Source organism: Lutra lutra, chromosome 2 (assembly GCF_902655055.1).
Source record: "Lutra lutra chromosome 2, mLutLut1.2, whole genome shotgun sequence".
In the NCBI taxonomy this organism is placed as follows: Eukaryota; Metazoa; Chordata; class Mammalia; order Carnivora; family Mustelidae; genus Lutra; species Lutra lutra.
Window position 1 is genome coordinate 203273251 of NC_062279.1, and position 27985 is coordinate 203301235.

Genomic DNA, 27985 nt, shown 5'->3' on the forward strand with positions numbered 1-27985 from the left:
AGACAGTGGATTTCTCAGACAACTGCAATTCAATTACCAGTGAGTAATATGTTGAAGGGAAAAAAAGGTGAAGAATTTCATCTGAAAAATGGAAGGTACAGAGGATGGGGGAGAATTAAATGTAAATTCTATAATTTTAAGAAGAAAAATAAAGCCTAAAATGAAAAACTCAATAGATTCCATATTAGGTTCAACACAGTACAACAGAGACCTGGAATATAAATCAGTAGGAACTATGCAATTTAAGCATGAAAGGAAAGAAAAGGATAAATACCGGAAAAGAAATTTAAGAGACGTATGGGACATAGTGAAAAGGTCTAAACCTAGAGTCTCTGGAGAGGCAAGAGCAGGGGGCAGAAACATTATCTGAAGAGACACTGGCCAAGAATATTTCAAAACTGACAGAAGACATCAAGCCACAGATTCAAGAAACTCTACAAACTGCAAGCCGGATAAATATTATACAAACCTGGACACATCATGGAAAAACTGCTAAAAACCAATGACTTGAAAACATCGAGAGAGGGATAAAGGACAGATTATCCTCAAAGAAGCAGTAACAATCCTGTTAGGTGACTCTAAAACAGAAACCATGGCACCCGAGTATCTTTAACAGGCTGAAAGAAAGTAATTCTACAACCCTCCCCACCAAAATCTTACAAATGAAGGCAGAACAAAGACATTTTCAAAGAGACAAAAAACTGACAATATGTTACCACCATAGCCTCACTAAAAGTAATAATGAAAACAATTCTTGAAACTGAAGGAAAATAATAACTGGTGGGCTAATTAAATTATTACTACAAAAGAGGCATGAAAATTTTTTTTAGAATACCAGAAATGTTTTTAATGTTTACCATGTTGGTAGTAACATGGTTATATATATTTGTCACACTTACTGAACTGAAAACTTAAAATGAATGCATTTTATTAGATGCAAATTATACACCAATAAAACAGATTTTAAAAACTATTATTGCTCAGGTACATTAAAAATAATCAGAAAAGAACATTTTACATACAGTACCTACAAATTCCACAGTTTTCACAATGATACTGTTTCTTGTCTTTATCAAAGAGATGGCATATACTGCAATAATATTCCCCAAACAATGTGCTACATTCTTCGCAAGTCTGTTGGGCCTAAAACAGACACATGTAATTAAAAATTAAATTAAATTTTCCAAAACATTTTTTATTATTATTTGAATATCCACAAATTGTTACAATATACACAGGTTCTTACAAGGTCTTAAACATTTAAACCAACGATAATGCTTAGAGTTAAAGAAGTCTTATTTGCATACTCTTGATCAATTTTGTAAATCATCTTAACATTTTTTAAAAAGAAAACAGAAATATGATAAAATCTTACGTGCTGAATTTTTTCACAGTTTATGCACTGCACTTCCTTTACTTTAAAGCGATCTAGCTGATGATCTTCATTGCTATCATGACACAACCGACAAGTATAAAGTTTGTCACAGCAAGGTGTCTAATGCCCAGGGGGAAAAAGAGGTATAAGAAAAGATAAGTTTACAATGCAAAAAAAAATTTTCTTCCTCCTCCTGGAATAAAGTCAAAGAAAACAACCAATCAATCGGTTTGTAAACTGATCCTCAACATAACTTTTCACTATTTCTTAGCATATTTTAACTATTCCCCCTCAACATCTATGTCTATCTACCTCAAGTTTAACATAATCTGGTCCTTAAATACTAAAGAATTATGAAGAATGGACACCCACAGACAGAACCAATCACACAACACCTAAACTCATCCTCAGCCTAAATGGCAGGCAGGCAACTTCTTCTGAGACATTTTCAGATAAAGTCATTTACCTACTTCAACCTTTAAACATTAACTATAATAAAGATTATATTTTAATTCACTTGTGTTTATTAATAACACATCAACTATATCCTTGATATTTTAGAAGGCAGAATAAATTTAAGAGAGAGCCCTTGTTTTCAAGAGTGGCAGACTGCCAAAATCTTCTCTCTCCTTCTTCCTGGACACATGATTGCCCAGCTATACTACAGTTCCCAGACTTCTTTGATTTCAGCTGTGGCCAAATGACTAAGTTCTTACCAAAAGGAAATGAGCAGAAGAAATCAGTGCCACTCCTGGGCCTGAGTATTAAGAAACTGGGCACGCCTCCTCCTCCATGCTCCCTTTCCCTTTTCCATCAGATGAAACCTGGACATGACAGCAACCCAGCTGATGACTGTATGCCCTAAAACATGGCAAAATAATACAATGGGAAAAACCTGTCCCTGGAGTGATGATGTGGATCAGTATCATCGCCAAACTGGATAATTCACCTTGAAACTGTTAGGTTACCCTTAGTAGCTTAGCTTTATTCTAACTAGTACCTCAAGAAGTTTCTAATTTTAGTATATGTGCTGCCGAAGCGAGCACCCTCAAGAAGTTTCTAAGCCAGTAAGTTAACCCAGTACTTTCCAGTATATTGTGACCTTCCAAATTCATTCATTTCTGAAGATTTCTTATGATGATTTACCACAACGGAGTTCATTCCTTAAAGATTTTAACACTCAACTGGTACCCTTTCTCTCCCAACACTACTCTCATCCTAAATCTTAGTGATCTGCACAACCACCCTCAATTCCTTGACTTTCTCACTTCCAATGGCCTCGTCCTTCAACCCTACTCAGCCAAATATTCTCACAGTCATACCACAGAATAGGGGTTCCCAAATGTTTTGGTCTCAGGACCCTTTACACTCTTAAACATTGTTGAGGAGGTGCGCCTGGGTGGCTCAGTGGGTTAAGCCTCTGCCTTCAGCTCAGGTCATGATCTCAGGGTCCTGGGATAGAGCCCCAAGTCGGGCTCTCTGCTCAGTAGGGAGCCTGCTTCCTCCTCTCTCTCTGCCTGCCTCTCTGCCTACTTGTGATCTCTGTCTGCCAAATAAATTAAAAAAAAAAAAAAAATTGTTGAGGATCTCAAAGAGCTTCTGATTATGTGAATTATCTCTGACACCATAATATAAAATAAAACTGAAAAGGTTTTTAAAATATTACTTCTTTTAAAAATAGTAACAAACCAGGGCACCTGGGTGGCTCAGTGGGTTGAAGCCTCTGCCTTAGGCTCAGGTCGTGATCCCAGGGTCCTGGGATTGAGCCCGCATCGGGCTCTCTGCTCAGCGGGGAGCCTGCTTCCCCCTCTCTCTCTGCCTGCCTCTCTGCCTACTTGTGATCTCTGTCTGTCAAATAAATAAATATTAAAAAAAAAATACTAACAAACCCATTACATGTTAATGTAAATGACATATTTTAATGAAAAATAGCTAGTTTCCCCCAAAATAGCTGGATTCTCATTTCTGCTTCAACTTCCGTATTCAATCGGTTTAGATGAAGTATATGAAGAAACTTTGGACTCCCACAAATATATAGTTGGAAAAGGGAGGAGTATTTTAATAGACTTTACAGAGAATTATGGATACTCTTCTCTGATACTACACCAAAACTTGACAAGTCTTATAAATGATCAGTTGTAACATGGGCTCTGGAATTGTATCGATGAACTTTTCTCCCTCTGTTGCATCAAAATCCTCTGATCTATCCTGCACTTTGAATCAACCTTTTACCCACCCATTAGTCATTCGGAAAATATCAGTGCACTGAGTTCTACAGCTCTTCCAAATGTTCACACATTTTCCATGCAATATAAAAAAAAAAATCACTATTTGTTAACATCACTACCAATCTCATCAGCAAAGTCTTTAGGTATTGGGATACTTTTAAGCTCACAGAAGCTCATACAAGTGTTTCAAAATTCTAATTTTTATGTGAAAGGTTGAATTTTACCACCGTCCATTGTTTTCCTTGTAATGACAGTTTCTTTTCAATGGTTCACTTTTCAAGAAAGTGCCCACCAAATACTCAAGTCTAAATAACAAGATTTCAAGTAAAAACTGTTACATGAGAAACTAGTTCAGTTCACAATCCAACTGCATAAGAACTTTCCTCACAACAACCATTTAATTTTAGTAGGCAGAAGTGCTTGATGAAAACATTCCATTTCATCAAACATGTAAAAAGACGTATTTGAGAGCTGAGATCTTTACAAAATTAGTAACTTTATTGCTTTAGTTTTATCAATGACAGCCTTAAGTGAAACTTCTTTTTTAAACTATAAGTATAGTACAGGTCAGATGCCAGTGGTTTTAATAACTGCTTTTGCACACACTGAAAAAGACAAAATCTTAGTATTAGAAAGTAGTTTTGACCCCAAGGATCCCCTGAAAGTGCCTCAGGAATCACCGGGGGTGGGGGGGGGTCCATTCACCACACTTTGAGAACCATGCTCTAAAACAAGTACTAAATCTTGTTTATATAGTAAGTTCAAGTATGAAATCCTCTAACCACTACCCCCTCTCTTTCCAACTCACTTCAATGCTTCCCTTGCACATATTCTAATTCTTTCCTTCTCTCTTCCTCTACATACTCTCCTAACCAAAACTCCAAGTCTGGTTAAATCCAATTCTCTCCTGTACAGGAATAGGCAGACATAGCTGAATAAGAATTTTCACACTAGTCTCATTTTTAAGTCATGATCACTAATTAAAAAGTGATTTTTGGGGTGCCTGGGTGGCTCAGTGGGTTAAAACCTCTGCCTTCGGCTCAGGTCATGATCCCAGGGTTCTGGGATCGAGCCCCGCATCAGGCTCTCTGCTCGGTGAGGAGTCTGCTTCCCCCTCTCTTTGTGCCTATCTCTCTGCCTACCTGTGATCTCTATCTATCAAATAAATAAATAAAAATCTTTTTTTAAAAAAAAAGTGGGTTTTTAGTATATTGCCCTAGTAGATTCCCTCATTTTTCTACAGTCTAGGACCTAAAATCTAAAATGATTATTTCACATCTTCTCTCTTTAAACCTTTTCCTCCACCCTTACACTCTGCTCATTATCTTATTAAACAGAAATAATCAAAGAAAACATTTTCTCACAAACTCTATCAACCTACTTGCAAATGTACCTAGTACTCCATCTTCCTTTCTGTTATATATTTTTCTCTAAAGCCAACTCCTCCACTTCTACACTGGATCCCATCTTTTCTTTGATTACTTAAGAGCAGTAAATGCTTCTACAGTTTTTTCTTTCCCTCCTGCATTATAAAATGTTCTCACTTCATGGGACACCTGAGTGGCTCAGTCAGTTAAGTGCCTGTCTTCGGCTCAGACAATGATCCCAGGGTCCTCCAATGGAGTGCTGCAGAAGGCTCCTTGCTCAGCGGGAAGCTTCTTCCTCTGCCAGCACCTCCTCCTGCTTGTGCACTCACACTCTCTCTTACAAATAAACAAAATCTTTAAAAAACAAAAAAAAAGTTCTCACTGGGTTATTTCCAATATGCGAACATGCTGTAATACCTCCAATTTTAAAGGGGAAAAAATCTCATGATCCCACATCTCTCAGCAACTAGACTTTTTTTTTTTGCTCTCTTTTACAGCAAAACTCCACAAATTGTCTATGAAGGCTACTTGCAGTTCCACTACTCTCAATCTCTCTCAAATCCACTCCCATCAGGCTTTGTCCCAATCTCTCCACTGAAACATCTCTTGTCAAGATCACCAGTGACCTCCTTGCCAAATTTAAAGGTCAATTTTCACTTCTTATCTTACTCAAACTGCAGCATTTGATTTAGTTGATTACTTCCTCCTTAAAACTCTCCATTTGGCTTCTGGTATTCAAGGAAGAAGGAGGGGGAAGGCAAATAAGTATTTGATACTCGGGGTCAAATATCTCAGCACTATGAAACACAGACACATTTATGTGGTTTCCTGGGGGAAAGGGCCAACGTGTCGAATTCAGCTCCTGTTATCGAGTTTCAAAGAGTAACAAAACATATCAGTGGAAAAGGAATCGTAAGGATAGCATTCAGTTTGCTTACACAACACTTGGGGAACCCCTAACCTTGAAAGAGCTTCACCCAGTGCAGTGGAGGAATGTTCACCAAGGCTGGCCTAAAAAGAAGGCTCTAAGTTGTCCTTACAGGCCTCATCCTTTTTTTTGTTTTTCTTTCTTTCTTTCTATTTAAATGAAACAGGAACTTCTGTCACCCCTACTTCACAAATGGAGCACTTGCTCAAAAGCACTGACCTATCAAGGGTCAGAGCTAGATGTGGGGATAGGGCTGTGGGACTCCAAAGCTCAAACCCTCTAAGTAAAATCTTTAAATTGCTTCTTGCAGCAACAACAAAATCAGGAAAACTTTAACTGAACGGGTGGCAAGTTACAATGCTCTAGATTGACCAGCAATTTTCCTCAAAGTAAACAGCAAAAATAACAATATATGCATTCTGGGCACTTTGCTACACATAATCTATCTAGTGGCAATTCCATGGCTGTCTTCCTAGTCCACAGAAACATTCTCCTGGCGGGCTTCGACATACTCATTGACTCTAAAATGCAGCTGGCGAGCTGTACAACTTACTCACTAAGGAGCTGAAATCCTATTCCGATTCTCCACTCACTTCTCCGTCTTCCATTATTTCATCACACACCTGAAAGTCACCCTGGCCGAAAGCCAGCCCAGGCCCGGGGCTGCCTCAGTCCACTTACTGTAGGAAAACACTACAGAAACGCACCGATGAAGTGAGCGATGTGCAAGCCCACGTTCTTCCCCGAGCAGAGAGCTTTGCTCACGAAGTGTAAAGCAGGGGAAAAGGTGGGGACCTGCGGTCGCCTTGCCAAAACATTCTCCACAGCGAGAACCCAACTCGAGGTGGAGAAGGTAGACGGACAAACAGCTTAGCCTCTAACTTAAGCCCAAGCCTAACCGCCTCGCCCACTCCGCTCCCTCCCCACCCGGTCCCGCGGAAGCTTGTAAGGGAAGAGCCCACTGAAGTCGTCACCTTCAGGAGACATCCTCTGTCATAGTGCTCGCAGCCCCGTCGCCCTTGCTTTGGGCCGCGGGCGCCATCTTCCCGCGCCGAGGCCGCCATCTCTGCCACCTCCCCTCAAACTCCGCGAACCCTTCCCGCAGGTCGAAAACCACGCCCAGAGAAGTAGCGTCACTAGCACACCACCCCCTACCGACCGCAGCGGCCAGCCGAGCCAATATGGCGGCCGAGCACGTGACGCGGGGCAGCCGGATTTCCGGTTCCCGGGACAACGGGGCGGAAGTAAAGGGAAGCGCAATCTTTGTCGTCGACGTTAGCCGCTGACTTCGCCGCTAACGGTAATAACTCTTAGGTTGCTTCTTCTCCCCCTCCCACCCTCCATCACCACTCGCCCAAACCTTGGGCGTGGTTCGGGGCGAGGTGGACCGTAGCTGCGCGGAGACGCCCGGTAGCCCCCTGAAAAAAGGGACGCTCTCCGGCCGCCTCCGCACCTGTGACAGGGCGGCCCCTCCCTTTCTCCCTGGGGAGGCCCGGAGCCTCGAGAAAGGGGCGGAGCTCCGCAGGCCCTTGGGCTCTGGGCGGGCACCTGCGCGGGCTGTCCCTGCTCGCCGGCCCTAGACCTGTAGCTGCTTTTACTCGTCCTTCATTCCTTCAAACTATGCGTTGACGTTTACTGTTTACCAGTTACCAGTTAAGCATGGGGCCAAAAAGTGAGAAAAAACACACGCCCCACCATGCCCTCCTGGAACTCACGGGCTGGTGAAGGAGAGAGACATTAATCAGAGAATCACTGTAGCAAGATTGCGACTTTGAGAAGCGCCGGGAAGAAGTGTTTGTTCGAGGAGAGCTAGAGCTAGATGGGCTGTGATTTCATCTGAGCGTCAAGGAAGGCTTCCCTGGGGAAGCTACACGAAGCCAAAAGATGAGGAGGAGTGAGTGAGTGTGCAAAGGCCTTGTGACCTGGTGCCTGCAAGAAGCCGCGAAAGGGGAATGTACAAGACCGCAGGATAGAGCCAGACCCCTCGGAGGGCGGAGTGCCATACGCTTTGCCTTATAAAGGGCCAAGCCCCTGCAAAATTTTTAAAGCTGCCAGAAAATATTTGGCTTTGGCTTTCTAGCGAGATTTCACAGTACCTAACACATGCTGGGAAAAGTAAATATGTTGCCCTTAGCTTTGAAGTTACTAACTCTTACCGTTTTAATTTTCTTTCAGTTCTGTTATGAGTTGCTAAAATCATGGTGAAATGTTGCTCGGCCATTGGATGTGCTTCGCGCTGTTTGCCCAATTCCAAGTTAAAAGGACTGACATTTCACGTGTAAGATTTTGCTGTAGTTAAGCCAAGTACTTTTGACGGTTATAAAAAGCCAATGACAGTTCCACTTAAATCTTCAGCTTTGATCTGTAGTTCCCAAATCTGTAAATCGCTTTTTTAGCGAAGTTTGAAGTGACAGGGATCTATTTACATTTTTATAATTTAGTTGAAAAGTTTAAGATACCTGCCAGGGTATCAGAGGCTAGTAAACAAAAATATCAAGCTCATTCTTGCTAATGTTATTACTTTTAACATTTTAACATACCTTCAAAGAAATTCAGTTTTGTTTACATGGAGTTTACAGTCTGTAGGAAGAAAGGGTCTTTGCCCAAATATGTCCTGTCCTTTCTGTTTAGAAGTAGATCTAAAATATAAATTACAAGCTCAGACCAAGGGTTCTTTAGCAGTACTACAGATAAATCAAGATGATCCAGATTTTCTATTTTAAGCCATTCTTCTGACAGCAAAGGAAAGGAATAATAAGGTTTAACAATTATTCATTTGCTAAAGGTTTATTTTGCTGCTTTTGTGTGAGGCACTGTGCTACGTACTAGAGAAAGATCTGTTAACTACTTTGCAAGGTATGAAGAAACAAAAAATGAGTATGTGTACCCTACGTTTTCTAAAAAAGATTTGAATCGGCTTGGAAAACTGAAAAGATACGGTTATTGATTTCCAGATCTCTCAAAATAGTTCTTATCTCTGGAATTCCAAACAGCAGCAGTTCGCCGCCTCGTTCACTAAGCATTGATAGACCTGTTGTGTATTAAATGCTATACTAAACAACTTTCTGATGCTAACAGAAGAATGAAAATACAAGGTACTCTATTCATCTGGGATAAATTCTGGATATCACTTCACATGGGAAAAGGCACAAGTGATATTATCATGTATAGATGAAGAAAAACCTCCAGTCGTGGGTCTTCCCATATAAAACTGAAATATTCATTGAAGCTTTTCTTCTTTATAATATGAAGAAAATTGAAATAGGGGCCATATGTCTGCAGCATGATTAATAGAAAAATCTATTAAAACTGAAAGTTCTGAAAGCATGATTCATAAGAGCTTCCTGAATATTCCATTTCTCAAGAATAATAACAAACTCTTCAATGAGCCAATTTAGTCACAGCCTTAATTCAAGTATCTATCAGTAGTGTTCCAATTTTAAAACACTTGCTGTATTTTTTTTCTAGATTCCCCACAGATGAAAACGTCAAAAGAAAATGGGTATTAGCAATGAAAAGGCTTGATGTAAATGCTGCAGGCATTTGGGAGCCTAAAAAAGGAGATGTGTTGTGTTCAAGGCACTTTAAGAAGACAGATTTTGACAGAAGTGCTCCAAATATTAAACTGAAACCTGGAGTCATACCTTCTATCTTTGATTCCCCGTCTCACTTACAGGTTTGTTTATGAGACACTGCTTACCATCATTACTCATTTTTTATGGTACTATTGAAGAACCTTTACCACTGAGGCTAAGATTTTTAATTGTTTGCTTGTTCCTCTGAAGTCCATTTTTTTAGTTTTTACTGCTTCAGCTTTTATAGCATATAGTAGGAATATTTTATCAGTAGCCACTCAGAAATATTTGTATGTTCCTAAGATCTGGTGAAGGAGACTGACTTAGGAGTTAACATAATTCAGGATTTGTATCTAAACAATGGAGGAAAATAAGAGGGTTGAACTGAAGTTCCAAGTTGCCAGTCCTCCTCACACTGGAGCAAACGTCAAGAGCAGAGCCACTAACAGGACCCAAGTACACTTTTAGAGCCACATACATCCAAGCTTAAAGCCTAGGTAGAGGGGCGCCTGGGTGGCTCAGTGGGTTAAAGCCTCTGCTTTCAGCTCAGGTCATGATCCCAGGGTCCTGGGATCGAGTCCCGCATCAGGCTCTCTGCGGGGAGCCTGCTTCCTCCTCTCTCTCTCTCTGCCTGCCTCTCTGCCTACTTGTGATCTCTGTCTGTCAAATAAAATAAATTAAAAATCTTAAAAAAAAAAAAAAGGCCTAGGTAGAACTAAAAAGAAGAAGAGCAAAAGAGATGAGAACAGGAGAATGAAAGGAGAGAAAAGGTAAGAAAAAGAAAATAAAAGGATTGTATAAGTAAAATCTAGTTGAATTTTGTGTTTTTTCTCAGTGGTATTAGTGTTATAGATTGACTGCCTTGCCTTCAGTATCTCTCTTAATATGTGGTAAAGTGGTTCTAGAAACCATAGAGTAACTGATTCCAGCGTAGAAAATTCAGGGAGAGCCTGTGGGTCCTGGAACAACAGTAATGAACTTCCATTGAAATTATCTCCTTTCCAACACATGGAAACAGGAAGTACAGATGGTCTTTGTCTTACAATTTTTCCACTTTATGATGATGCAAAAGCAGTATCCATTCAGTAGAAACCATACTTTGAATTTTTAATTTTCATCTTTTTCCGGGCTAATGATATGCAGTATACACTACCATACTCCTGTGATGCTGGGCAGGGGGAATGAGCTGCAGCCACGTGGCCACAAGGGTAAACAACCAATACGCTAACAACTGTTCTGTACCCATACAACCAGTCTGTTTTCCAGTTTCAGTACAGTCTTCAGTAATCACATGAGATATCAACACTTCATTATAAAATAGGCTTGGGACACCTAGGGGCTCAGTTGGTTAAGTGTCCAACTCTTCTGCTCGTGTCATGATCTCAGGGTCTTGAGATCGAGCCGTGTGTTAGACTCCATGCTGGGCGTGGAGCCTGCTTAAGAGTCTCCTCCTCCCTCTCTCCTTCCTCTCTGCTCTCACTCTTGCTCTCTCTCTCTAAAAAAACATAAAATAAAAAATAAAGAGTCTTTGTGTTAGATCACTTTGCTCAACTGAAGGCTACTGTAAGTGTTGTGAGCATATGTTTATGGTAAGTGAGGCTATTATATTCAGTAGGTTAGGTGTATCAAATGCCTTTTCAATTTACAATATTTTAAATTTCCATAACCCCATCATAAGGTAAGGAAGATCTGTAATGCACAAGTGTGCCTGCTCCTATATGGTGTTCACCACTATACCCGTCTTTACTGGGTCATCTTCCAGTACTTGCGTGATCAAGTAGAGACTGCCTCACTCTCTCCCATGTTGACATCTGTACAATATCATGTGTACAATTTGTTGGCAAGGTTTTTCTTGCTTTTCTAGCTTTAATGTTGAGAATCTTAAGAAATGCATAATCAAATAAACCATAATACTAACTTCCAAAAACTATATCCTTATAATGAAGTTTTTCATTATGGGAAATTAAATGATGCAAGCAAAAAGACAATAGAAATTAACAATCATCGGGGCACCCAACTGGCTTAGTTGGTAGAGCATGTGACTCTTAATCTCAGGGTCCTGAGTTCAAGGCCCATATTGGGTGTGGAACCTACTGTTTAAAAAAAAGATTAAAAAATTAACAATAGTCATATAATCCAGAGGTAATACTTTTAACACTTCAATGTGTATCTTTCCAGTCATTTGTTTATATATGTTTGTATATAAATTCATCTATATATATTCTTACAAAAATATAATTACACTATAGGTTTGAACCTGGAACAACAGAGTTTGAATGCATGGGTCCCCTTATACACAGATTTTTTTTTTTCAATAAATACAGTACTATAAATGTATTTTTTTCTTCCTTAGGATTTTAATAACATTTTCTCTAGTTTACTTTATGGTAAGAATACAGCATAGAAGACATATGCGAAATATGTGTTAGTCGAGTATTTGTGTTGTCAGTAAGGCTTCCAGTCTACAAACTAGTAGGTAGTTAAGTTTTGGGACAGTCAAAAGTTATACATGGATTTTCAACTATGCGGGGGAGTTGGTGCCCTTAACCCTGCATTGTTCGAGAATCAACTGTATATCCTTTTCTTAATTTGCTTCCATCTGTCTGTCTGTCTCTCTCTCTCTTTTTCATCCCAGCATTTATATAGTGTTTACTATGTGCCAAGCACTATTCTAAGCACCTTATATGTAAACTCATTTAGTCCTCTTAACAACCATGTGAAATAAATACTTTATTATTCTCATTGTACTACTTGAAGAAACATAGGTCCAGAGAGCTGAAATACTTTCCCCAGGGTTACACAGCTATTAAATGGCAGAGGCTGGATTAGAACCCAGTCATTTTGGCTCCAGAGTCCACTGTGAACTACTGCTTTCCATGATACTAAATATTTTTCCATAACAATGGCTTTCAAACTTTAGTCTACATAAGAATTATCCAAGGAGCTTGTTTAAAATGGGGAGCCGGGGCATCTGCATGGCTCAGTCTACTGAGCAACCTACTCCTGGTTTTGGCTCAGGTCATGATCTCTGGGTCATGAGATCAAGCTCTGCGTAGGGCTCCATGCTCAGCAAAGAGTCTACTTGAAGATTCTCTCCCTCTGCCACTCCCCCTGCTCACACTCTCTCCCTCTAAAATACATAAATCTTTAAAAAATAAAGTGGACAATCCTGTTCCCCAAAGAATTCGATTCACTAAGTTTGGGCTAGAGTCCAGAAAGCTGCACATTTTAACAAGCATCCCACTCAATTGTGTTGCACATCTACAGATGATAACTTTTAACAGAAACATATAGACCTCAGTTTTTTGTTTTGTTTTGTTTTGTTTTGTTTAAGATTTTATTTGTTTATTTGACAGAGATCACAAGTGGGCTGAGAGGCAGGCAGAGAGAAAGGGGGAAGCAGGCTCCCCAGGTGGGACTCGATCCCAGGACACTGGGAACATGACCTGAGCTGAAGTCAGAGGCTTTAACCCACTGAGTCACCCAGGCGCCCCTAGACATCAGTTTTTTAAACTAAACTTTATACTAAAATAGACATATGGAAAGTGCACACATCACAAGTGTACCTAGCAATAAGTTGTCATAAAGTGAATTAAATCCCTTTAAACCAAGATATAAAATATTAACCATCACCCCAGAAGCCTCCTTCATGCTCCTTTCCAGTCACTATACCTCCAAAGGTAAATAGTATCCTGACTTTTATCACTGTCTGTTATATAAATAGAGTCAATATGTCCTCTGACTTCTTTAGCTCAACATTTTGTATGTGTGATTCATCCATGTTTAGTATGTGATAGTAGTCCATTTATTTTTTTGCCATATAGTATTCTATTATCTAAATAAACTATAATTATGCCTTTCTACTGTTGATAAACATTTAGGTTGTTCTCACTTTAGGTCTGTTATGAATGATGCAGCTATGAGTGTTTTTGTCCATGCCCTTGGGTACATGTAGGTTCACATTTCTGCAAAGTGTACATACAATTTTCTTAGAAGTGCAACTGCTGCGTCCTAGGGATGTGTATGTTCAGCTCGAGCAGATACTGCCATCGTTTTCCAAAGTGGTTTTGCCAATTTGCAGTCTCACCATCTACATATAAATGTTCTCTGGTTCTGTATCCCTGTCAGTACCTGGTGGTATCAGTTTTACAAAACATATTTAGTGACCATGTAGCAATTGATTTATGTGTGAATAATAGTTTATGGAACCAATTACTATTGTATATAGGTTATCATCACTTACTATTCTAAACAGTGCTGTGATAAACATTATTCTAGCCAAATCTTTGTACATATCCTTATTGTCTCAAACTAAATTCCCAGAAATAAAATTTTGCATCAAAGATTACACACATTTTTAAACACTTTGCTTTTGATACAGATCCCCACAGGCCCACCAGAAAGCTTGTACCAATCTATTTCCTAATTACCTTTGCATGAAAGTATCCATCCACCCTAGTCCTCAGAGTAAGTTGTGTTTTTAACCTTTGCTAAAATTGATTGGCAAAAATGACATTTTGTTGTAATTTATTTTTGGATATTGGTCTCTGCATTTATTACACATTTCTATTTTTTATTTTGTGAGTTACTTATTGAGGACCTTTTCTATTTTCATCTTTTTCTAAATTACGTGTAAAAACACTACATATTGAAGATATAGATTATTTAACTGACCTCTGAGTTGCAGTTACTTTTTGTTGTTTTTAGTACAATTATCAGGTTGGTTTGGGTTTTTTGTTTTGTTTGAAATTCAGATGTCTCTTTTAAATAGTCAATTCTATATTTTCTATTGAATTATCAGCCTCTAGCCTTCCCCATCTTAAGATAATATAAATATTCCCTATTTTTTTCTACTGCCTAAGGATTTTCATTTTTACATAATTTTCAGTGCTAGAATTTCAACATGACTTATTTTATATAAAGGATATAACTTTTTCTTAATTAGTTCATTTTTACATGATTTAGAGCTTTTTTTTAGTTTTTTTTTAAGATTTTATTTATTTATTTGAGAGAGAAAGAGGGAGAACACAGAGTGAGAGGGAGAAGCAGACTCCCTGCCAAGCACAGAGCCCAATGTAGGGCTTGATCCCAGGATCCCGAGATCATGACATGAACCAAAGGCAGATGCTTAAGCAACTGAGCCACCCAGGCACCCCGATAGCCTTTCTTCGCTTTTTTTTTTTTTTTTTGAAGATTTTATTTGAGAAGAGAAAGAGAATGGGTGCGCATGCACACGCATGAGAGGTGGGGGGAGGGGCAGAGAGAGAGAGAAGCAGACTCCCTGCTGAGCACAGAGCCAGAGGCTCTCAACCTCACAACTCAGAGGTTGTGATCTCACAACCCTGAGATCATGACCTGAGCTAAAACCAAAAGCTGGGTGCTTAACCAACTGAGCCACGCAGGTGCCCCAGGTTTTCTCCACTTATTTAGACTGCCTTTTTTTCCCTAAAACCTTTTACCCACCTGATCTATTTCTAGATTTTTCAGTCTCATCTTTGAGAGAGTAGCACACTATATTAACTGTTATTAATGAGTAATATATCTTTAAGAAGTGATAGGACATATTCTTTCTCAACAGCACTCTTATTTTTTTAGGAAAATTTGTTTCTAGATGAACTTTAGGGTTATTTTCAGGAAGTTCCTTTAAACTAATCCCAGAGATTAAACTCATACTTTGTTGCTGTGTTATATGTAGACCAGTATTGCCTGTAAAAATATTTTATATATATTTTTAAAAGGCAGTATTGGTCTATGCACTACAGAATACCATATAATACATCCTAGTTCATATGCTAGAATACCAGCTCTAGTCTCCTAGTGGCCTATAAGAAGAATAGAATACATTGGGTCACCGGGATTGCACTGTCAATATGTTTTCTTAAAATTCATGCTCTCTGTTAAGGAGAAGCAAAACTTTTTTCAGCAATAGCTATGAAAAGAATGTTTCTCTTGAGACCTCTTAAAGGAGACATTGTCTGACTTAGTGGACAAGACTTCAGTAACATCCTTAAAACAAACATGAGAGCCATTTCGTATTAAAAATGCTGTCTTTTTTATAAGCTGAGTTCATATTATCAGAAAACAATTTAAAATAAAATTTGAGAGTGAACTTAAGCACTTAAGACCATATCTGCCTCTCCGTGACCTGCCTCTCTCTTGACCTGGGGCTGGGGATGGGGAGAGGGGTTATCTAGGTTATTTGGAGGATTGTATGAATGGCAAATTATTTTTTAATAAACAGTAGTTTGTATTTAAAAAAAAAAAACTAATCTCAAAGGAATTTAAAATTTACTGAGTTTTCCAAGCAGTTTCCATGAAAAGAAATATTGTATTCCACTACACAAAGTTAAGGAATAAAAATTTTAAAAAGGACAGAAGTATCTACAATGATTTTTATTAACTCTACTTAACAGGAGAAAAGAGAAAAACTTCATTGTAGAAAAAACTTCACCCTCAAAACCCTTCCAGTCACAAACCACAATCACCAGCTTGTTGGTGCTTCCTCATGTACTGAAGAATTCCAATCCCAGTTCATTTTTGTAAGTAAATTACTTACTGACCTAATGCTGATATTTTTAATATGTCTTCTCCATTAGGATTAGAGTAGAAATGTAGGTGTTTGAGATATAGATATAAATACAGATATGATGTCCAAAAATAATGCTTCCCAGGGCCATTATAATTTTTATATATGTAGTAATAATATAGAAGTAGTTAATCCTTTGGTTACACTTTAGTTGAAAGAATGCCTTCACAGAGCTTTATTTACCAAGAAAAACGCAATAATTAATTTCTCCCTTTAGGTACTGTACCTTCTAAATGGAAATATCTAATGACCTCTTTAGGTTTTCTTAGAACAGTCATACACATACAGAGTTTTCAGGCTTGCATTACTATTCATCTCATTGAGTATTCATGTTAGAGCCAGACCTAGAGCCCAGATCTGTAACTTTATAATAATTCTTGAAATCAGGCAGTGTTTGTCTTCCAACTTTGTTATTTTTTCAAAGTTGTTTTGAATATTCTGGATCTTTTGCATTTTCATGTGAATTGTAAAATCGTTTTGTAACGAGTTCTACAAGAATTTCTGCTGGAATTTTAACTGGGATTCCATTTGGAAAGAATTGACATCTTAATGAAACTATTTTAAATCCTTGAATCTGTGAACTCTTTGTATCTCTACAGTTATTTAGGTCTTTAACTTCTCTCTGCAATATTTTGTAGTTTTCTACATACCCATCTTTCACTTTATCAGATTTACCCCTAATGTTGTATGCAGTTGGATGCTATTATAGATGGTGTTTTGTTTTGTTTTTACTGATAGTCTATGATAGTTGATTTTTGTACGTGGATCTTCTATTTGGCAAACTTGCTAAACTCATATATTAATTATAAAAGCTTTTTTATAGAGGCTGTTAGATTTTCTACATAATCATCTTGTCTGTCATTGAAGTTTTAATTCTTCCTTTCCAAAACAGTGGTCTTTTCTTTTTCTTGCTTTATTGCACTGCTTTGAACTTCCAGAGCTATGCCGAATAGAAGTATTGAGAGCTGTTCTCCAGGCTTTGCCCCTGATTTTAGAAGGCAGGCATTCAGTCTTTTGCCACTAAATATAATGTTAACTGTAGGTTTTTTATAAATGCCTTTTATCAGGTTGAGGAAGTGCCTTTCTATTCCTAGTTTGGTGAGAATTTTTATCAGAAGTGAATATTAGTTTTGTCAAATGCTTTTTCTATATCTATTTAGATTATGTGGCTTTCTTTTATAGTTTTTTAATATGATTAGTTATATCAATTCATGTTTGAATATTAAACCAGCCTCAGATTAAACCTTACCTCATGGTGTGTTACCACTTTTATATATTGTTGGATTAGATTTATTAAAATTTTGTTCAGAATCTTTCCATGTATGTATAGTCGGGATATTGCCTGTAGTTTTCTTTCTTTGTAATGTCTTTGTCTGGTTTTAGAATCAGAATAATGCTGACCTCAGTGAGTAAGTTATAAAATATTGCCTGCTTTTTTGATTTTTCTAGATGATTTGGTATAGATTTGTTATTATTTCTTCCATAAGTATTTGATAGAATACCCTAGTAAAACTATCTGGGCCTGAAGTGGGAAAATTTTTTTGGTAGCTTGTGTCTTCCAAGGGCTTTGTCCATTTTATCTCAGTTGTCAAGTTTATTATTTTAAAATTGTTCATAATATTTGCTTATTATCCTTTTATCATATGTAGAATCTGTAGTGATATTATCTGTCCCATTTCTGATATTGGCAATTTCTCTTTTATTGCTGATCAGTCTGCCTAGAGATTTATCAGTTTTATTGTCCTGGGGCACCTGGGTGGCTCAGTCAGTTAAGCATCTGCCTTTGGTTCAGGTCATGATCCCAGGGTCCTGGGATCAAAGCCCACATCCATCAGGCTCCCTGCTTAGCGGGAAACCTGCCTCTCCCTCTCCCACTCCCACTGCTTGTATTCCCTCTCTCAATGTCTCTCTTTCTGTCAAATAAATAAAATCTTTAAAAATAAAATCTTTTTAATTGATCTTATCAAAGAACTAGGTTTCATTAATATTCTTGCTTTTTTGTTTTTGTTTTTTACTTCAATGATTTCCATTCATCTTTATTATTTTCTTTTTTCTACTTCCATAAAATTTGTTCATCTTTTTCTAGTTTCTTAAAATGAAAGTTAAGGTCATTGAGTTGAGGCTTGTTTCTTTGTAATATAGGCATTTAGTGATATTAATTTCTTCCTAAGTATTGCTTTAGAAACCCTCCAGAAATTAAATGTGTTCATTTTCATTTAGTTCAGAATACTTCTAAATTCCATTTTGATTTGTTCTTTGACCCATGAATTATTTAGAGGTGTGTGCCATATGGTTTCCAAAAATTGGGGAATTTTCCACATATCTTTCTATTAATTTCTAATTTAATTCTATTCTAGTTAGAGAATATATGTTGTATGGCTTGAAATACTTTTGAATTTATTGAGACTTATATTCTAGAATATGGTCTAATGTTCTGTGTGCATTTGCAAAGAATGTACATTCTGCTGATGTTGGCCAAAATGTTTTAGAAATGTCCATTAAGTCAAACTGTTTATAGTGTTATTCAAGAGTTTTCATCCCTACTAAACTTGTGTTTGTTCTGTTTTTGAGAGAGGAATGTAATCTTCTGGTAATGTTCTAATTCTCCTTGAAGTTCTCAGTTTTTACTTGTTATGTTTTATAGCACTGTTATTGGGTACTAAATATTTAGGATTATTATGTCTGGGTAATTTAACCCCTTTATTATTAGGAAATAACTTTCTTTATCCCTGATAATGTTCTTTTGCTCTGAAATCTATTTTCTCTGAAAGCAGTATACCCACTTTAGTTTTCTTTATCATCAGTGTTATATATTGGTATATAGATCGTTCCCAACTTATGATGGCTCGACGCATGATTTTTCAACTTTACAATGATGCAAAATCAATAGACATTCAATAGAAACCATATTTCAAGGTTTTTTTTTTTCAATTTAACTAGATTGTATTTTAAAATGTCAGACAAGAAATACTCATAAACAATGAAAAGACAACTACTTGCCTTTTACAAAGCATACATTGATTCATATTATATCTTTAATAAACTATAAACATTTTTTTAAAATATTTTATTTATTTATTTGACAGAGAGAGATCACAAGTAGGCAGAGAGGCAGTCAGAGAGAGAAAGAGGGGAAAGCAGGATCCCCACTGAGCAGAGAGCCCGATGTGGGGCTTGATCCCAGGACCCTGGGATCATGACCTGAGCCGAAGGCAGAGGCTTTAACCTACTGAGCCACCCAGGTGCCCCTAAACTATAAACATTTTGATGTTAGGAATCATTTCATATGCAATGGTGCTAAATAAATAATTAAATTCTTTTTAACTTAACTTGAATATTATTACCAGAAAAGGATTGTAAATAACTGTATTCTTTAGAAAATATATGTGAAAGATTATCTTATTTATTTCAAAATATAAATCTAAATTATGCAACAATTGAAACAAATTACACCATGATCCATTGTTGTAGTTAATGAAATGACATTCTCTAGTGAATATGGGTCTCATATTGACAGTACACTTACTATTTCAAGTTTTTAATTTTCATCTTTTTCTGGGCCAGCGATATGTGGTATATACTCTTATGATGTTGGGCAATGGCAGCAAGTCACAGCTTCCAATCAGCTACATGATCACAGGGGTGAACAATCAAGACACTTAGAACCATTCTGTGCCCATACAACCATTGTTTTTCACTTCCAATAACAGTATTCAGTAAGTTACATGAGATATTCAACACTTTATTATAAAATAGGCCTTGTGAAACCCATCATAAGTGGAGGTAGATCTGTATTTTTTTCTGCTCTTTTACTTTGAACCTATTTGGTGTGTTTGGACTGCATATTTTTTTAGGTGAGTTATATTTTTGGGTCTTGATTTTTTTTTTTTTACTCTAATCTGATAATTTCAGCCTTTTACTTGGGTTATTTAGACCATTTACACCTAATGTGTTTATTGATATTATTTGGTTTAATTAAATCTGTTGTCTTATTTGTCTCTTACTTGTTCCATTTGCTCTTTGTTCCCATTTTCTTCTTTTTCAACCTTTTTTTGGGTTAATTGAATTTTTTTGGTTTCATTTTATATTCTTTTTTTTTTTTTTACTCATTAGCTGTAACTTTTTGTTTTGTTTTAGTGGTTGCTTTTGAGTCTATAGCATTCATCTTTAAAATATCAAAGGCTATATCCAACTGATATTTCACTTAACACATATTATAAGAATCTTAAAATAGTCTACTTTCATTTCCCTTCTCCCAATTTTTGTGTTACTGCTATCATACATTTCACTTTTATATAGACTATAAACCCCACACTGCATTGTTCTAATTTTTGTTTTAACAATAAATTATCTTTTAAATAGATATAAAATAATAAGAAAAAAATCTTATACCTTACCCATGTAGCAGCCATTGCCAGGGCTTTTCATTCCTATATTTCCCTGTGGTTCCATTCTGTCTGAAGGACTTTAACATTTGGTGATGAATTCTTTCAGCTTTTATATTTCTGAAAAAAAAAATCATTATTTAGTCTCTGTTTTTGAAAGATCTTTTCATTAGGTATAAAATCCTAGGTTGATAGTTTTGGAGATTCTTTTGTTTGTTTTTAGTTCTTCAGAGATGTTGCTCCACTGTATCCTCACAAGCCTTGTTTTTAATGCAAAATCTGTCATCTTTATCCTCTATATATCTAATGTTTCTTTTTTTTTCTTTGCTTTTAAGGTTTTTTCTTTCCCAGTGGTTTGAATAATTTGATTATGATGTACCTTAATTTAGTTTTCTTCATATTTCTCATGCTTGGGATGAGAAATGTGCTTGAGCTTCTTTATCTGTGGGTTTATAGTTTTCATCAAACTTGGAGAAATTTTGGCCAAGATTTCTTCAGATATTTCATTCTACCTCAACCTTTCTTTTCATTCTTTCAGGGATTCTGACTGCATGTATATTAGGCTATATGAGTCACACTACCGCTTACTAATGTTGTCCTAATTTTTTTTTTTCTGGTTCTGTTTTTCAGTATTCCCTTTTCTCTCTGCAGTCTATTCTGGATAGTTCATATTGCTGAATCCTCACCTTCACTAATCTGCCCTTAATTCCCTCCAGTGTATTTTTCACCTCACACATTGTTGATTTTATCTCTAGATGTTCTATTTCATTCCTTTTTATATCTTTTGCGTCTCAAAAAAACTTTTTGAATATACAGAATACAATTTTAATAACTTTCTTAATTCCCTTATCTGCTAATTCCAACATCGTGGCAATTCTGGGTTAGTTTCCATTGACTGGTTTATTTCTTATTATGGCTCATGTTCTCCTATTTCTATGCATACCTGATAAATGTTGTGTGCTGCACATTGTGGATTTTACTTTGCTGGATGCTGGATATTTTTGTACCCTGTGTTCTTGAGCTTTGTTCTGGGATACCACAAAGTTATTTGTAAACAGTTTGATCTTCTCAGGTTTTGTTTGTTAGGCAGGACTAGAAGAGTGTTCCATCTAGGGCTATTTGTTCTCCACCACTGCGGCAAGACCCTTCTGTATACTCTACTCAGTGCCCCATGAATCCTGAATTTTTCTAATCTGGTAGGAGTGGGAATAGCGGCAATGCCCTCTGAACACAGGGTCCTTTCTGGTCATTTTTTCCTCATCCTTGAGTGGTTTTCTACCTGTGTGCCCTGAATACTAGAAGGGGAGCCTGTAAGGATCTTCAGAGTTCCCTCTCCTCACTAGTACTTTGTCCTGTGAATGGTAACCACTGTGGTCTTTCTGGATGCTTTGCAAATCTTCTCAGTCTACTGAGCTCCACGGCATTAACGCTCTCCCAAGGCAGTAAGCTTGGGCGGTCAGCCAGAGGGCTCACCTCTTAGTTTCCCATCCCTCCAGGATTGCTGCCTTCCTTGCCTGATGTCAGTTATCTTTGTAACATTTTTTATGCCTTTTAGCCATATGTGGGGTTTTTTAGATAGGAGTCAATCCGGTCTGTTATTTCATCTTGGCTAGAAGCAAAAGTCCTCTTTACTAATTTTAATATTAAATAAAAACTTTTCAAAGTTATTTTACAGTGCCTTTTTAAGATATGTTAGTGTTACTTTCCCTATTTTCAAATGAAAAAAAAGTATACCCAGCAAACATAAGCATAGCCATAACAAATATTGAGAGAGCCTAAATTCTCTCTCTTAAAACCCCAAACCAGAGTTCTCTCTAAATATATAACCCTCAGCCCGAGGACCTGCCCCAGTGCTCCTTTTCTGTCATTTCCTTTAACATGAATATCAATATAAAATAAGAGAGTTAAAAGTGTAAGAGTTGAAGACTTGTTGGTAGGTAAAACATAAACATAGCAGCACCACAGCTAGGGAACAAAAGCTGGATAGTCATTACAAGTGTCATGTTCATAGCAGATACTTACCCCCAATGAGCAGTGCTTCCCCTCCATAGATTCTCTACCCCCATGTTACACCTAGCCTTAGATCAAGAAGGGCGGCTCTGGGCACCCAAAATACCGCTTCTACCTGCATCTTCTTCCTGTGTTCTTTAAACCGCTAAGTATCACCAACTTAAAGATATCTAAGCACTGTAAATGGAAAACAGCTGAGACCTAGCTAAGCTTTTACGTAACTACTTGTCTCTCTGGTTTAATAACTTGGTGTTTATGTTTTTAGGAACATAGCTACAGTGTAATGGACAGTCCAAAGAAACTTAAGCATAAATTAGATCATGTGATCAGCGAGCTAGAGGATACCAAGAAAAGTCTGCGGAATGTTTTAGACCGAGAAAAACGTTTCCAAAAATCATTGAGGAAGACAATCAGGGAATTAAAAGATCAATGTCTCATCAGCCAAGAAACAGCAAATAGACTGGAAGCTTTCTGTTGGGAGTGTTGTCAGGAGAGCATAGAAAGAGACTATATTTCATGAAATAATTCCATGTTCTGTTCTACCTAAAATTAATATTGGTACAGCTTTTTAGAAAATAGTTCTCATTTACCATCATTAAATATTATCCATTATTTAGAGTGCTTCTTTGGCTCTCCCATAGCATAATGCATTTAGTTGTTATCCAAAGGGTTTTTTTTGAAGACGTACAGAAATGTGCGCTAGTTATCATGTTTTTGTATGATTTGTGACAATTATGTTTTTATAGACCTAAACTAGTGCCAGGTCACTATCGTAAGATGTTAAGAGATCCACAAGTTTCAACAGGACTTAGGAAATTATATCAAATTAGCCACATTAAGACATGGTTTTAGGAACTGGACTCTGCTTCAACAGCATCAGATTTTTGGCTTCAAAGGAGTACCTTGACTTATATATGCTTTATGGTAAGTACGTTGAATTACACTTTAAATGTATTTTACTATAAAGCAGAATTCATTTATAACACAAGGCTATCTTGGATCCGATCCAAGTTGCTTTTGTTATTAGTAATACCAGAAGTTGTTTTTGTTTTTTTTTTTTTTTTACATAGCATCCCATAGTCCTGACCCTGAGAATAGCAATGGTACAGATCTGTTGGCTTTTAAAGTTGTTCAGAGCCAGGTTGAGAAGACCTCTGACAAGGTCTCAGTTTTTCAGTATGGTACATCATTCCTCCCCTCTAAGTAGAACTTGATACAAATGTGCATAGGTTTAAAAAGCAAAAAAAAAAAAAAAAAAGGTCCTAAATCTGATTTTTAAAGTTTGGTCGTGGACAGTTGTTCTGAACATTTTGTTTCATTATAAAGGAGTGTCTTCAAACTCTAGATGCTAGTACTACCTGGATATTTTTAATGCTCCTTTGTATTTTACAGAAAGTAACATTGCTGACATTTCTAAAATACAAAATACAGATGAAATCATTAAAAAATAATGATTGTGGCTCTTCCAGTTGCAATAGGATTTGGAGAAAGGGTTAGAATATTTTCCTGTAATTAGGAGAGTCTACTGTCCAAAGACTTTTATTGAAAGCAGCTTTACTTTCTTTACTTTACTTTACTTTAGCAGTAGCTTCTTACTGACTATACAAAAGAAGAACCCTTAGCTATTTTTTGATCCAAGTATCAGAATTTAGCTTTCCTCCTAATTTCTTATTAAGAACAACTGAAATTAAGAGTCATAAATACTGTGGGTTAGATTAAAAATTACCAGCCCAAAGCCAAATTCTACTTTGAAACACATGTACATATTCAAACCTCGTTCAGATGTCTATGCTGTAGTAGTTAGAATTTGAGTATCATTTGTTTCATTGTGTTAACTAGAAATGAATTGCATTTTGTGCTGAAATGTTCATGGAAATTTTATTTGTGTTATATTAATATCAGTAAGGATATGGTCACTTGAATTTTCTCTGTAGTCAAGAATTTTCTGTGTGTTAATGCATGTTATATTTTTATGTAGGATTCCATCTAAATGGGAACCTTCCCACATTTCAGAGGTCAACATTATGCTAAGAAGAAACACCAAGGTCGTGTCTTTTTACTACCTAGAAAAAAATCTCATTAGCTCCCCATTATTTATTTTAGTTACTTAATTTTGAATTCATAATGGACATTTGAAGGGGAAGTTTGGATACGATCTTAGATTTTATAGAGATACTGTGATAGAAATGGAGACTATTTTTGAGTATGAAAATTAAAGTCAGTGGAGAGTGGAGAAAAGTAGGATCAATCCAAACACAGTATGTCCAAATTTGGCTCTCTACCGGCTGCTCAGAATGACTCCAGCCTGGGAGACCTCTCCAAGAGTCAAAGCCCAATTTGTGCCTCAATCACAGTCAGTCACCACGGTCACTTTTACCACTTGTGTTCACAGTGAACTTGGCCCTTTTCTTCTTTGTCATTGGGCTTAGTATTTTACTGAGAGATAGGTAACTGAGAACAAAATCTCAGTATCATTAAGGACCCAGAGCTACCCATTTTTGCTCTTTATTTTTATGGAGAGATGATTACCAATAGAAATCTGACATAAGTGGGGTTCTCCTCACCTGCCACCCCAAACAAATAGACACAGTAAATACCTCAGTACTCTGTTCCAGATATTCCAGCCAAGACCAGAGAAACTGTCCCATGCAGAGCCAACCAGTCACCCCCATCCAGAGGGGCCTCAAGCAGCCGAGGCCAGCCTAAGGTTCACTTTGCTTTAAAGCTTGGAGTAGCCTCTGGATCCTGGAACAAACCAATACACCAGTTCAACCTCAGCACCAAATCAGGTACAAAGGACTTGACATGGCATTTTTCTCCATATCAAGTTCAAATCGCTGGAAATAGACTTTGGTTGCTAAAGATAATCAAAATTATACCACAGTCTTTGAGAAAAGATGAAATGTATTAAAATATATATTTAGTTTTTAAAAAGGGTAAAATATTACAGAAATAATTGAGGAGTGAAGAATCCATTATTCATTTGAAAATTAAAATAAAATGCTTTCTCTGGTAATGTATCTGGTTTTTATACAGTTACTCAATAAAATGAGCAGAGAAAAATAAAGAGTATATGTACTGTGGTTTTGCTTTCATTTCTTCTGCATTTTTCCCTCCACCAATAACTCTGATATCATAGGGTCTGCTACATTAGATGATCCAAGTGGCAGACTGGCTTTTGCCAAAATTTGGATGTTTCCTGCTTGGGCGTCACTCAAAACTGGCAGCCTTTCATGTCACTCAGTGTAACAGCTGAGAGGAGGAGTATTAAGTGTGAAATGGGCTTCCTTCGTCCAAAAAAAAAAAAAAAGAAAAAAAAAGAAATGGGCTTCCTTCTTCATAGTGGGAGATGCAGGTTGTAATAATTTGTCTTTTACTTCAGAGGGGATGTGCTAGCATGCCCCTGCTCCCTGGACACTCCTCCCCCCAAATTTTACTGATACGGTAGGCTCTGAGGGGCATGGGTTTTATCTCACCCTCTAGAGCACATGTACAAATCACATCTTGCTCATGCCATTGGATTAACATAATCCATCAGTCTGGTGACCTAAGTGACTTTCTGTAGAATGTCTACCTGGTTTATGTCTCTTTCAATTATATTAATGGAAGCCAGAGAGTTACATGGCCTGTTGTTTCTTCCATGTGAGGGTGAACTGTTTGTGATCCTGTTTTAATAGGGATGGAAAAACATTGCCCACCAGATAGGTAGCCACATACCATGTACCCATAGCCATGTTAACCTGCTCCAGCAGAGATGTCACATCTGGCACAGCATCTGTAGTCAGGGTTCCTTCGTTGAATTTGCCTTAGTCTGCTATCATCCTGTAGACTCTGTCTAAATTTTGTGGAATAAATAGAGCTCTCATGAAGACTACCACTGCTGCATCTGGTATGTAGGGCTGTGAAGGTGGCACCTTAGCCAACCCCACAGAAAAATCTGAAACTGTGCTGGTGTGGAGAAGGAGTTGACACAGCAGACCTGAGACCGCTGTCCTTATAAAGGCCTGCCTACGGGGTTGGCTTTTGGCTGGCATTCGGTGACTTTGACTTTGAGAGGATTCCCACTCTTCCAAACCTGAGACCATGACCTGATTCACATGACCTCATTCACAGTGTGACTAAATTGTTGGTAGAAACGCTATGGTTATACTGAACACCTGCTTTCCTTCAGGGAGTCTGGAATTTGGGAATGTGTCAAGCAAGGCCCTGCCTGTATGACCAGCCACCAATAAAACCTTAGACACTGAATCTTTAAGAGCTTCCCTGGTGGACCACATGTCATACCTGTTGTCCAATTCAGTGCTTGCTGAGGGCCTGATTCTGTGCCCAAAGAAAGAAGTGCTCTATCCGTAGGAAGATCAAAGGTATAATTGGCTCCTGCATAGGAGTAATGGGAATGTGATACACAGTAGTCTGAGAGGAGCCAGGTTCCAGCTCCTGGAGGCAAGCCTGGGTGGGCATGAGCTGTCTGTACCCATTGCCTGCCTTCTGCATAAGCCTCACAGTCTTTCTTTCATATCACTGCCTCGTACTTCACCACAGTTCTAATAATTGCCACATCTCTCACCTTCCTCCCTGCTGTGCTGCTTCTGGTCATAGAATTGGGCCTGACCCAAAGCCAGAGTGGGCAGAGATAGAAAAAGATGAAAAGGTGTTAGATCAAGACCAGGAAATCCGGGTGCAGAAGAAATTACACTTTGTCATGGAAGAACCACGTGGGAACAAATAGCACTAGCACCAGCAGTTTAAGAGCCAGTGCTGAGAACTGAGCACATTCAGTAATTCTACACACTTTTCAAGTGCCGCGAACTGTGTGTCAGGGACTGTGCTGGGCACTGGAGGAACAACAAAAGACCCAGTTCCCGTTCTAAAAAAGGGTTACAGATAGTAACAAGTTCCAAACACGGTAATTCAGGGACAGCATGGAGTACATCCCAGGAGAAGAATGAGCTGTCTGATGCCTTTCCTACCCACTGTGCACTGCTTTGGGGGGCCACGCACATGCTCAGCTTCACATCACAACATCTTACAGCGTCAGTCTAGGGGTCTCATTCATTCTCAGTCATCTAATATTTGTCTTTGGCACATAGAGAAGTTTATGGACTAATTCAAAGCAACAACCCATCGTATGCATGGCTTTTAAAGCCCCTACCCTATTGTGAAGGATACAAAAATGATAAGATGAAGATATTTACAACCTACAGGGACACACAAGTATCCAACAAATGCCAATGTGAAGTGGCAAAGAGAAGTGGCCAATGTGGCAGGGCCGTGGCAATTAAACAAGGCGGCAGGACTGGGAGACTAATGGAACCTCAAAGTTCCAAAATGGAACATCAGTGTGTCAGTGTGGGCATTTTTCAAGTTGTGTCCCGGGACCTGGATTCCTTTATTTATTACTTTTTTTTCCTTAGATTTTATTTATTGTCAGAGACCAAGAGCACAAGCAGGGGGAGCAGCAGGCAGAGGGAGAAGCAGGCTCCCCGTTGAGCAGGGAGCCTGATGTGGGGCTCAATCCCAGGACCCCAGGA

The 27985-nt window shown here is 37.8% G+C and overlaps 2 protein-coding genes across 7 annotated transcripts in view; one reads left to right on the forward strand and one right to left on the reverse strand.

Moving 5' to 3' along the window:
- RCHY1 (ring finger and CHY zinc finger domain containing 1) overlaps window positions 1-7109 on the reverse strand; it is a 19648-nt gene extending 12539 nt beyond the window's left edge. The window contains exons 1-3 of one of the 2 annotated variants that reach the window (XM_047719539.1): window positions 6873-7109; window positions 1376-1495; window positions 1028-1143 (exon numbers count right to left, since the gene is read on the reverse strand). In XM_047719539.1, the coding sequence (XP_047575495.1) occupies window positions 1028-1143; window positions 1376-1495; window positions 6873-6962 (326 nt within the window). In that variant the 5' untranslated portion in view covers window positions 6963-7109. The remainder of the gene's footprint in view (window positions 1-1027; window positions 1144-1375; window positions 1496-6872) is intronic. The other variant, XM_047719540.1, reaches the window with a different exon arrangement.
- On the forward strand, window positions 7089-24003 carry THAP6 (THAP domain containing 6). Of its 5 annotated transcripts, none has more exons than XM_047719541.1 (5): window positions 7089-7198; window positions 8074-8176; window positions 9367-9574; window positions 15887-16012; window positions 22720-24003. In XM_047719541.1, the coding sequence occupies exons 2-5, from the start codon at window positions 8097-8099 to the stop codon at window positions 22972-22974; spliced, it is 669 nt and encodes a 222-aa protein (XP_047575497.1). In that variant the 5' UTR covers window positions 7089-7198; window positions 8074-8096; the 3' UTR covers window positions 22975-24003. The 5 variants fall into 5 exon arrangements, with proteins under 5 accessions (XP_047575497.1, XP_047575501.1, XP_047575498.1 ...); XM_047719542.1 differs by lacking the exon at window positions 7089-7198 and adding an exon at window positions 7341-7792; XM_047719545.1 differs by lacking the exon at window positions 15887-16012.
- Window positions 24004-27985: the final 3982 nt, after the last annotated feature.